The sequence below is a fragment of the Anoplolepis gracilipes genome, chromosome 13, assembly GCF_047496725.1.
Source record: "Anoplolepis gracilipes chromosome 13, ASM4749672v1, whole genome shotgun sequence".
Lineage (NCBI taxonomy): Eukaryota > Metazoa > Arthropoda > Insecta > Hymenoptera > Formicidae > Anoplolepis > Anoplolepis gracilipes.
Window position 1 is genome coordinate 534,590 of NC_132982.1, and position 12,356 is coordinate 546,945.

A 12,356-nucleotide genomic window follows, 5' to 3' on the forward strand; every position below is an offset into this window, starting at 1 on the left:
TGGAGTGAGTTTTGGTGAAAAAAGAAGAAAATTTTTATCAACATCACCAAGTATTTAGTATGGCTTATGTACATTGCTTGTACGATAATTCGTTATCCGCGTATCATTCTCGTCGCGAAGCCAATTGCGTTGCATAGTTCACCGACGAACTTAAAAATTTGGCGCAACGTGTAGAAAATATTTTAACAACCAATGTCCCCATGGTAAATTTAACGCAAAATGAATGGAAAAAATTTCGAAGTGCGACTCAGTGTCATATATATGAGAAACCATTCGTAGAAGATGATACGCGCGTACGCGATTATTGTCATTTGACCGGGCGGTACAGAGGTCCCGCGCATTCAAATTGCAATCTAAATTACAAAGAATCTTTTTGCATTCCAATAGTATTTCACAATTTATCTGGTTATGATTCTTACTTTATAATCGAGGAAATAGCCACAGCGTTCAAAGGGGAAATCGATTTACTTCCGATAACAAAAGAAAAATATATTTCATTTACAAAACATGTTAAAGGTACGAAAGACAAACCGGGAAATCACATTAAATTACGTTTCATAAATTCATATAAATTTTTCACAAGTCTCGATAAATTGGCATCTTTTCTGAGCAAGAATAAACTCAAAATTTTACAATCGGAATATAAAAATTTATTCGCCGAAGATTTCAATTTATTAACATGAAAAGGTGTCTTCACGTACGAGTACATTGACTGCGTAGATAAATTGCAAGATGCGTGTTTACCATCACGAGAATCATTTTACAGTTCCTTGACAGGTAACACAGTATCTGAGAGCGATTACGCGCACGCTGAGACTGTGTGGAAGCGATTCTCCATTCGAACGCTAGGCGAATATAGCGATCTGTATTTAAAAATCGATGTTTTGTTATTAGCAGACATTTTTGAAAATTTCCGAGAGAGATGTATTAAGAGTTATGGGCTCGACCCCGCGTATTACTATACTCTTCCCGGTTACACGTGGGACGCCATGTTAAAGTATACGAAAATTATATTTGAATTACTCACAGACATTGACATGGTTATGTTTATCGAACGAGGTATACGCGGTGGTCTGAGTCAATGTTCCAACAGGTACGCGCGTGCTAATAACAAGTACATGCAGTCGTATGACTCATCAAAACCATCAACGTACTTGATGTATTTCGATGTTAATAATTTATACGGATGGGCAATGTGTCAACCATTGCCCTACGCCGATTTTCAGTAGGTCGATAATGTTTCCAATTTTGATGTATCATCGATCGCGCTCGACTCGTCTACAGGCTACATCCTCGAAGCCGATCTCGAGTATCCGCAGCATCTTCACGATTCGCACACTGACCTATCGTTTTGTCCGACACGCGACAAACCACCTGGCAAGCGCGAGGACAAGCTTCTCGCAACCGTATACGATAAAAAGCGTTACTTACACTACCGCAACCTGCAGCAATGTTCATGTCACGGTCTTCGCGTTACAAAAATTCATCGTATATTACAATTCACTCAATCTCCGTGGCTCCGTACTTATATAGAACTCAACACAAAATTTAGAACACTGGCAAAAAATGACTTTGAAAAAAATTTGTACAAACTAATGAATAATGTAGTGTTTGGCAAAACGATGGAAAATGTGCGCAATCGCGTAGATGTTAAATTTTTAACAAAATGGGACAAAAGGTACGGCGCAGAGACATTGATTGCAAAACCAAATTTTCATAGCAGAAGCATTTTTTCGGAAAATCTAATCGCTGTAGAATTACGTAAACTCGAGGTGAAATTCTACAAACCAATTTACGTACCAATTTATGTGTATTCTCGATATATCCAAGACATGTTTGTACGAATTTCACCACGATTATATGGTACCAATGTATCGGGAGAGATGCAAAGTCATGTACACTGATACGGATAGTCTTATATATCACATTGAGTGCGACGATGTGTACGAGAATCTGAAACGCGACATCAGCAGATTTGATACGAGCGACTAGTACTATGCGATAGACAATGCGTACGGTATACCGCTCGTGAATAAAAAGGTACCGGGTCTAATGAAGGATGAAAACAACGGTACCATAATGACCGAATTTGTCGGACTTAGAGCAAAAATGTATGCGTTGCGCGTGGATGGTAAGAAGGATACGAAAAAGGTAAAAGGCGTCAAGATTAACATTGTTGCGAGAACGATAACGTTTGACGATTACACGCGGTGTTTGAACGAAGAGATTGAAATAATGCGTAGTCAATCGTGTATAAGATCAAAATTACACAAGGTATACACCATTCGCGAAACAAAAATTGCTCTAAGTCCGTACGACGACAAGCGGTATATCGTACCTACAACTACTGATACGTTACCGTGGCGACATTATAAGATATCTTTATAAAATATAATGTGTGTGTGATTTTTTTTCTTGTATGTATATTTCATATTTTATATATTATAATGACTATTGGAAAGGATGTATTAATAAAGATTTTGTATATTTCAAATATTTCATATATTTTTATATTGAATACATTGTGTTTCATATAAAATTAAATTACATGATCCTTATGTACCCAAGAATTGTGCGAGCTATCAAATCCCAGCCATTTCACGTAAACCTCGTCACCCCTCCTGCGCAGTACTTTCTCCATGAGATACACATCTGGATAATTCGCGTGATGCAACTCGTGCTCGTAAAACGCTCCAGCAATAGATTTTTTGCGATAATCCTCGAGTAGATACGTTACGGGATTAGTATGTTGCACTTTAACAATTTTAAACACCTCGGTTGTCCAATTTGGTGTGTAACCCTTTTCGAAAAGTTTTTTGTATTTGCTAACGCGTACCAGGTCACCTACTTTAAACTTTGCAGGAGCAGCAATTTTTATACTGTTGTATACCGTATTTAAAAGTCTATCAGCGATCGTGGGAGTAACATAGGTCTCATATTGATAATGCGATGTTTTCGCGCGTTATATTCTGCAACGAGTCGGGATAGCGCGTTGATCCACTTGTAAGTTCCGTTCAGCGTAAACATCTTCCACATGTCGTTCTTCAGCGTGCGATTGAATCACTCGACGACAGACGCCTTCAATACCGAATATGTGGAATAGTGATTAATGTTATGTTTCCGTATAAGCCGTTGCACATCGGTATTGTAAAATACCTTTCCGTTATCAGTTTGTATGTTTTTCGGGCATCTCTTGCTATCTCGAATTATTTTGGCGATTGCATCAGCCGTCTCCCTTCCACCTTTACTCTTGAGTGGTACAGCCCATGCATACTTGCTCAACACATCGATGACGGTGAGTATGTAGTGATAACCTTTGTTGAAACGAGAATACGGACGCATCTCGACGATGTCGGCTTGCCACAGATCATCGTATCCCCGCACTATGATGTGTCTTCGGGGAAAATTTTTTCTCGCCGGCGCGTGCAGTTCGTTCACCAACTGTCGTCTCTCCAAACTATGTTGATTCTTTGCTTTGTCAGTTTTCCTCGATGCCCGTTTGTTGTTCGCTTTTTTTCACTCATTTTCGTTTATCGCCTTTAATAGCCGTTCTTGACCTGTTCTGACCTGTTCTTGACCTGTTCTGACCTGTTCTTGACCTGTTCTAACCTGTTCTTGACTTGTTCTAACCTGTTTCTGATCTGTTCTGACCTGTTCTTGACCTGTTCTTGACCTATTCTGACCTGTTCTTGACCTGTTCTGACCTGTTTTGACCTGTTCTAACCTGTTCTTGACCTGTTTGTAGCCATTCTGGACCTGCGTTGTTCACCGCCGTCCTTCACCCATTCGAAAATCGTTCTTGACCCGTTCGCAGCCTTTTCCGCAGTCGTTTTTGACTCGTTCGTAGCCGCTTCTGACCCGTTCGTAGCCTCGTTCACAGACGTCTTTTGACCGATTGTAGGAGTTCTTGAGTTGTTTGTAACCTTGAGTGTAACCGTTAAGAACGTGTTCGTAGCCTCGTTCGCAGCCCTGCTTGAAATGCTGATAGCCTCGTTCGAAGCTGTTGCAGCTGCTAGGTCGGTCACTGCTACTGCCACTGCCACTCATTGTAGTTAGATAGCAGTTCGATAATTCTTCGTAGCTGTTCGATAATTGTTCGCAGCCGTTCGATAATCCTTCGTAGCTGTTCGATAACCGTTTGATAGCCGCTCCTAACCCGTTCACTGATACTCATTTAGGTTGATAGCTGTTTCTGAGTTAGCATTAACCGGGCGTTGAAGTTCGTTTAGCACAATCTGTATTGCTCGCACGTTCTTCTCAAGCGAAGTAAGCTTCTCGCCTGATTTTTTCTGTCGATTCATTAATCTTTTAACGCAGGATTGCACGTACAATTTGTTGACGGCATCGGTGTCAGCCTCAGGTTGCGCTACACGGCAAATCTTACGCGACCTCGCATCGAAGTCTGTAACGACGCGACACAAAGCGTTTTCGTGCACATAACTTTTTACCAATCTATCCCAAGAGCCGTTTGTACCGGTTGCATTTCTTGAATCGAATAATCCAAATTTGTTGATAGGCATTTTTTTTCTGAAGTTTCGTAAAGTGTCACGCAACGCTGATCGACTGATTAGTTTTGTCGAGACACCATTTAATTTATAATAATTCCTGCTTCACGAAGTTTCTCGATGATCGACTGGATCTCGTTATCGTGAGCGTCGTGACCAGCTAAGCGCGAAGCGTTGAGCAATCGTAGCCGATCTACTAGTTCGTTGGGATCGTCCCAGTGCACGTAATCAATCATATTGTTGGTTAGCGTCATAGCGCGAAGCATAGATATCTCCCCTCCAGATTTTGTATTTTTCGATTCGAGCGACATCAACGGTGCAATTATATGTTTGTACTTGTACCCCCTGTTACCCTTCAAATGGCCCTGCGCATCATAATCGCGTCTATGCGCGTTCGTCACCAATAATATGCTCTTGTATTTTTCCAAATCGTCCCCCCTCGTGTAAAGTTCATCATCGGGAATTCTCTTGAAGATCAACTCGTACAATCCTGGGGTTCCAATGTACCGCACGTCATCTATGATAATAGAGTCATCTTTGTTGATGTTGAATCATTTGTTGCCGAGTCGCATTTCATTCTTTCTGTCAAAATAGACTCCATACACATGATCAATCTCGTGATTTTTGTCGCCATTGAGCAAAGCGCCTATGTACTTTTGCCCAAGTGGTCCAAAGTACTCCCGCAACGTTTCTTGACCTTCTGACGTTTATAACTTGTTTCGAACAAACGATGATTCGAGCATGTTGTCCGAGGTTTCGAAAACATCTTCGTTTACGCTTGTTGGTGCGGCTAACGGCGTAGAAGCTATCGACGGTTCATACAGTAAAACGTCCGATCGTTTCCTTTTTTTCGGTGTCGCATCTTCCTCTTCCTCTTCCTCTACCTCCTCATCTTTAGCCTCTTCCTTCTAATCCTCCTTGTATCGCTTGATGGGTAAGATTTTAATCTTTGCGCTACTCTCCGACTTATTTTTCACCGCGAACGAGTTGTCGACAATCTTTTGCAACGGCTCGATAATAGGTTTAAAATGGGTCTTGACCGCGATATCGTCATCGATGTTACCGGTCTTCAAAGCGCGATGTTTCTTGCGGATCGATTCCCTCGTTTTCGCAATCTCCTTCGCCATCTTTTCACGCTCGCGAATATTATCGCTCCCAGCCATATCGATAGAGAATGTTGAAAGCTCGCGTTTCACCCCTCACGACAGAATGTAGGCAACGACTAATCATTTTGTGGTATCGCAAACATGTTAAACCCGTTTCTGTATCGCTCGTTTATAAGCAAGCTATCCTTATCTATCACGAGAAATCCATACTTTTGCTGCCAACAAGTACGACATAACTCACTGAAATCCTCGTATGACATGTCGGTATTCACGTGATCGTTGTACACGTGTTTCAAGTTGGTGCCATCCTGTTTAAACAAGATTAGCAGGTTCGCGTTGTCGCGTAAAAGATGTTTCGGTATTCTCGCGTATGTCTGGCAGAGATAGAAGCAATCGACGTTCGAGTGGCGTCCCATTGAGAAATATTCTCTTATTGTATTTTGTTTGTCGCACGCCACGTCATCGAAAACGAAAATCGAGTTTGGACGTGCTTCGCTCGGTGGAATGACGTCACTGTTATTGGAGAATGTAAAATAGCCGATTTCATCGATCGACGTTAATAAATTCTCCAGATATCGATATTTTGGCTGTTGCAGTGACTTTGAATACACGTACACATTTTCAAAGCGGACGCCGTGCGGGCTTTCTATCAAACTAATCAACACGTTAGTTTTACCGCAATTCGAGGGGCCGCAAACGATTGCGCGTATAGTATTCGGCAGCATCGTACCGTGTCTACGCATCTCCGTGTTGTCCCCCATCGAGCGTAATCTGGCGTCGTAATTTGTCACGCGTATCGCGGAAGGTTGTCGCACGAATTTTATTTTCCCACTTCCGATTCGGATCGCACGCCTGTCTATTTATAGCTGCGCGGAACTACAAAGTGTTCAGTAACGAAAAAATGTTTGTCCTGCTATCAAGTTCTTACGATATTCTCGATTTGAGTGCTAAACAGCTACAGTTTGTATCTAAAGCAGTTTTATTGCGAATGTGTGGCAATCACGTTCACTACGTGTGGGACAAACTTCCGGAATACATAAAGGCGGATTCGGAGGTTCAGACCTATCGTCGCTGTTTCGAACATTACAATCAACCGTGGCAACAAACGCACATTGACGGTCCAGCGCCAATGATAAAAGATTGTCGTGATTGTCAACGCAAATAAGTAAAAGTCTATTAAATCGTGCGATAAACTTGTTGTAAATGTCACAGCAAATAGGCAGAGGTCTATTAAATCGTGCGATAAACGCGCTTCCTATCGAATTGCATATTCCTGGATACCAGTTTTGCAGTCCGGACACGCGGCTAGAAAAACGATTGGATAGAGGTGAACGAGGTATCAACCCATTGGACGCAGCGTGTTGTGAACACGATATAGCGTACTTTCGGAGAAACGATCTTGCCGAAAGACACGCGGCGGATAGGATGCTCGCCAAAAAGGCGCAAACTCGCATCACTCCGAAAGATTCGTCTCTCGGTGAGAGAGCCGCAGCCACAGGTGTCTGAACAGCAATGAAAACCAAAACGAAGTTCGGTATGGGTCTAAAGTCGAAAACGAAGAAAAAGACGGTGAAAAAACGAATATTTCCGGTAGCGAAACCCGGGGGTGTATTACCGATTCTATCAGTGTTGGGCGCTCTCAGGTCTCTGATTGGTGGAGCGGCTGGTGTAGCAAAGATGGTGAACGATGCTACACAACGTCAGTTTCAAGAGCTGCTACGTTACAATCGCGCCATGGAAGGTCGCGGATTGTATCTCGCGCCATACAAATACGGACGAGGAGTCTCAATGAGAAAGAAGAAAAAAAAACGTCAAAGAGACGCTAAAAATGCCAGAGAGCGTAACTACCAACATACAATTGCTGCAACTAGCAAAACGTATGCACATTCCATAGTTTAGAGGTGTTTTTATGCGTAACTCATTACCGATCGGTGGTATATCGAAACGAGAGCGGCATCATAAATTTGGATAACGCTAAAGGCTCGGGTACTCACTGGGTAGCGTATGCAAAGAGGGGGAATCGAGCTATATATTTTGAAAGTTTTGGCAATCTTCGACCGCCGAATGAATTGGTGCGATATTTAAATGTGGCAAAAATAGATTATAATCACACATCCTATCAAACTTATAATCAAAACATCTGCGGACAATTGTGCTTGCAGTTTCTCCGAACGGTCGATGCACGCGAATTTAAAGACATACATTGCGCTATTTAACTTATTATTCGTTAAACAGTTTGGTCAACATGTCTATGACATTCACGCTGACTGGAAAAAGCAGCGTTCTTGCGGCAAACTACTTTCCCAACGTAGATTTAAGCAACGGTGAATACGAGCTTGGTCTAGCGGATTTTGAAAGTTATCACACGATATCGAACGTGAATTCCTCGAATAATAAATTTTACTTTGGCAAAGATGATGCGGAAATTACGAGGGATCGTACGAGCTGCAAGCGATACATGAATTTTTGAAACATACAATTTCACAAAAACGTTCGCAACACACAGTTCGTGATGGTGATAAAAAACACACTGTCGACGACGATGACTTTGAGGCTGGAGAATGGCCTATAGTGCTCCGCGCTAATTACAATACGATGAGGAGCGAGATCAAATGCGCCTGCAAATTAAATTCTAGCAAGCCTAACAATATTGGATCGCTGCTAGGATTCTCGAACCGTATACTGCAGCCGCGAAAATGGTACGAGTCGGACGTGCCGATTAACATTATCAACGTGAACATTATCCGCGTCGAATGTAATGTGACCGCGGGTGCGTACAATAACGGCAAACTTGTTCATACGATACACGAATTTTCACCGAGGGTACCACCAGGATATAAGATATCGGAAACACCGGCGCACATCATTTACCTACCGATCATCGTGCGGTGCATTACGGATTTAACGTTACGTGTTGTCGACCAGGAAGGACGATTACTCGATTTTCGAGGAGAAGAGATCAGCATTAGATTGCATGTACGGCGGCGGCAAAATTAGCGTGTGATGCTCGTGTTGAACGGATCGAAAGACGTGAGAGACAACACAATCTTTACGACGCCAGCGACAACAACATCGACATTTGCTAATATCCTCCAATCATCCGGCACTAAGAAAAAGAAATTGAACGCATCAAACGTTGCGTTTTTACAATCTTTGGGATTCGTGGTGCGAAACATTTGAACGATGACTACATTCTCAACATCGCGGACGAGCCAATCTTTGACGATCGCATCGTCAAGATTGAGACTCACTCCTATAACCCATCCGCCAACACAACGTTCGGACACAGTGATGAGATAAGAATACCCATACAACGACAGGATCTGTATACATTGCCGTACGAGAGTTTCTTATACATCGAGGGAGAATTAAAGATAAAAAAACCAGCTGGCGGATCCAATGTGGTACTGCAAAATAATTGCGTTGCATTCATGTTTGACGAGATTCGATACGAACTCGATGGTGTGGAGATTGATCGGAATAGAAACGTGGGAATAACAAGTATGCTCAAAAACTATGTAACAATATCATCCGATAGAAGCGTGATTATGAGAAATGCTGGCTGGAGTGAGCCAACTATTGTGGATGGACACTTTAATTTTTGCGTACCGCTCTACATGTTATTGGGATTTTGCGAGGATTACAGATGCATAGTAATTAACGCTCGTCACGAGTTGATCTTAATACGATCGCGCAATGACAACAATTGTCTGCTTGGAGCTTTGACGCTGGAGCCTGTGATCAACATATTCAAGATACAATGGCGAATGCCACATGTGTTGTTGAGTGAAATTAAAAAGCTGTCTATGCTGCGCGCTGGAAAGCGGACGCTACCTCAGCATAGGTTTTCGCTCGTGTGATCTGTACGAATTTCCGCTCTTGCAGCGTAAAACCAAACATTCGTGACCATTAAGACCGCGACTCAGCTGGAGAAACCACGATACGTTATCTTTGCTCTGCAGACAGGCCGGAAGAATGTTATGTCCGAGGATGCGAGTAAATTCGATGACTGTAAATTAACAAACGTGAAACTTTATCTGAACTCGGAATGTTATCCGTACGATGACATGAATCTGGATTTCGATAAAAACAGATGGTCGATTCTGTACGACACGTACGCGCGTTTCTGCAAAAACTATTACGGATACGAGTACCTCGAACCGAGTCTCACCGTCTCACTGTTTCTACAGTACGGTCCGTTTGTGATCATCGATTGTTCTCGACAAAACGAATCGGTCAAGAGTGCAACCGTGGATGTGCGATTAGAATTTGAGTGTAAGGAGAATGTGTCTAATAATACGACTGCGTACTGTCTCATCATACACGATCGCGTGATCCAGTACAACCCGTTGTGCGCAAAATTACCTAAGTGTTTGCGACAATAATTTAGAGAGAGGGGAAGCAGGATATAAAGCCGAGTGTTACGAGATGGTTGTCATTCTTCTTAACGGACGAAAAGAGATCTCATCATGTCTGTACCAACGTTTGTCGATTTGCAAGGATTTATCGTTTCGAATAAATTCATCGCAAAGGAGGTGGCGGTGCTGAGAAGAGGAACTGTTCTCGAACATTACATTTTTCGGAGTCCTATACCATGGCATCTCCTTACAAAATCCGAAAAGTGTCAAGCTTCATGGTTGATGGCGAATCATCATGGACTACAATGGGAGGATGGAATCGTTGCGTACAGCATGGCGAAACGATTGATTACAACAGCTGTAGTTGAAGAAGAAGATGATAAAATGCAGTGTATCGTATACGTTAAAGGTTGCCAGAAACGAGAATGGCTTGCTAATATGCTGGACGACGATGCGAGAGAAAATTTAATCATTGAGACCTTGGATGCTGATTACGACGATATCGAATCTCTAAATAATCTAGATGTTAAAAATACTATACGATGTGGAAAACATGTTAAGAATTGCGCATTACAAAATGTATTCAAAATATTTAACTGGTGGTCGCAACGCAAGAAAGAATTGCAAGATTTGGAAAAATAAAATATTTAAACACTAATATGTTTTATTTCTTATTCCCCCTCCTCATTCCTTCCTTGCCTTACGAGTCATTTAAGAATTCTTTTTATCCGAGTATCGTCTCTCCTTTCTCCTAAAAATTTCAGAGCACTAAAGTATTCTAGAATCTCCCACCACATTTACCACTAATCTCCCCCCACTACTTTGAAAAAACGGGGTGTCACGTATATTTGATTCTTCATATTCGATTCTTCATACGGTCAGTGTTGCGTTAACCGTTCGTGAAAGTGGTCCCCTTTTGAAATCTGGAAATATGTACTACGTCAAAGAAGCAGTGGCGGCCCCAGCAGAAGCGTGAATAATTACGTACCGAGTCGTTATGAAACTCCTTCGTTTGAGAACAAATGTGACAAGTAAGTTTTTGTTTAACTTTTTTTTATTTTTTCACAAATTGTTTTTAAACTAATTTTTTTTTATTTTATTTTTCTACAGCATTTCGTTGAAGCGTCGTGCGATTCGTATATTAAGTAGACGATACGCATTGACAACCACGGAATTCAAATTCCTTGAAATTGGTATCAACGTGGGTACACCGAGTTATGTGGAAATTGTCATAGGAGATCAACAAGGAAAGGAACTGGTATTATCTCTCGAAACGTGGAAGGGACTCTACGAGCAACGTCGCAATATTCACGATTTACTGCGAAAGGACTCTAAAGATACCTATAATTTTATAAGCGTTGGACCACTAACAGTGCGAGTTCATACGATTAACGATACTAAACTTATAAGTCTCAAATCTTTAAACGTACGCATGATGATGATTGAACCGACGTTACACCGTATGTTTGATCTCGATCAATGCATCGATGTAACCTTTGATCGATTGGTTAGAATCACCGAGACAGTCGATACTAAGTTTACACAATTCTCCAATATCGCGTCCACTATAAGGGATAATAAAGAAGTATCAAATGTAATACGCGCCAGCGACGCCTTCAATAAACATCAACTCGTCGATTGCGAACTGGTAGCTTTAGTTTTTAGTCACAATATGTAATAATAAAAAAAAATATAAAAGAGAAGAATAAAGTTTTTTTTAAAATTTAAATCATGATATACATATATTATTCGCACGCATTTCCCATCCGTGCTTCCTCGCACCCGTAAACAGTCCCAGTTCTCATACGTAGCTCGTTACGGGGGATGACGTCATGCTGGGAAGGGAGAATGCGAAGCTAGGGACCGCGAGAGAGTAAGCGCTAGGGAAGAAAGAGATAGCGCGAGGCGAAGGAGAGCGAGAGAGTAAACGCTAGGAAAGAAAGAGATAGCGCAAGACGAAGGAGTGCGAGAACGTAAACAGAATTTTTTTTATATTAAATATTAAGTTATTATATCTAATTATATCTAATATATGAAGGAAGAAGGATGGGATAGATGAAGGAAACGCAAGCAAGCAATTATATGTGTTTTAACATAATTTTTTTTATTTAAAAAGCATGTGTGTGTTTATTTACAAAAATCTGTGCGTGTGTGTGTGTGTGTGTGTGTGCGTGTGTGTGTGTGTGTGTGTGTGTGTGTGTGTGTGTGTGTGTGTGTGTGTGTGTGTGTGCGTGTGAATAAAAATAAAATAAAGTTAAAATCAGGGGAAGCAGGGATCTCTGAAACAGAAAAAGGAACATTTTTATTAGTATTTTAAAATATATTTAAAATTTGACCATATTATATATAGAGATACTTACAAATAGGGCTTCTTTCCGAATAGTCTG

At 41.5% G+C, this 12,356-nt stretch overlaps 2 protein-coding genes across 2 annotated transcripts; one reads left to right on the forward strand and one right to left on the reverse strand.

Moving 5' to 3' along the window:
* Positions 1–2,539: 2,539 nt before the first annotated feature.
* On the reverse strand, positions 2,540–5,271 carry LOC140672722 (uncharacterized). The gene is made up of 3 exons (XM_072905104.1): positions 5,160–5,271; positions 4,858–5,022; positions 2,540–2,754 (listed from the first exon to the last, which is right to left on the reverse strand). Exons 1-3 carry the CDS (start codon positions 5,269–5,271, stop codon positions 2,540–2,542), a joined length of 492 nt encoding a protein of 163 aa, XP_072761205.1.
* A 5,629-nt stretch (positions 5,272–10,900) lies between these two features.
* Positions 10,901–11,665, forward strand: LOC140672723 (uncharacterized). Its single transcript, XM_072905105.1, has 2 exons — positions 10,901–10,941; positions 11,080–11,665. Exons 1-2 carry the CDS (start codon positions 10,901–10,903, stop codon positions 11,645–11,647), a joined length of 609 nt encoding a protein of 202 aa, XP_072761206.1. The 3' UTR covers positions 11,648–11,665.
* The last annotated feature ends 691 nt before the right edge of the window (positions 11,666–12,356 follow it).

What these genes read in the sequence shown, in the direction of transcription:
- LOC140672722 (XM_072905104.1), bottom strand. Translation starts at nt 5,271, where the DNA reads ATGTTTTCGAAACCTCGGACAACATGCTCGAATCATCGTTTGTTCGAA. An exon ending in TTTGGACCACTTGGGCAAAA is followed by an intron (nt 5,023 to 5,159) that starts GTACATAGGCGC and finishes CTATTATCATAG; the next exon opens with ATGACGTGCGGTACATTGGA. An exon ending in TGCGCAGGGCCATTTGAAGG is followed by an intron (nt 2,755 to 4,857) that starts GTAACAGGGGGT and finishes AAATTGTTAAAG; the next exon opens with TGCAACATACTAATCCCGTA.
- LOC140672723 (XM_072905105.1), top strand. Translation starts at nt 10,901, where the DNA reads ATGTACTACGTCAAAGAAGCAGTGGCGGCCCCAGCAGAAGC. An exon ending in GTGGCGGCCCCAGCAGAAGC is followed by an intron (nt 10,942 to 11,079) that starts GTGAATAATTAC and finishes ATTTTTCTACAG; the next exon opens with CATTTCGTTGAAGCGTCGTG.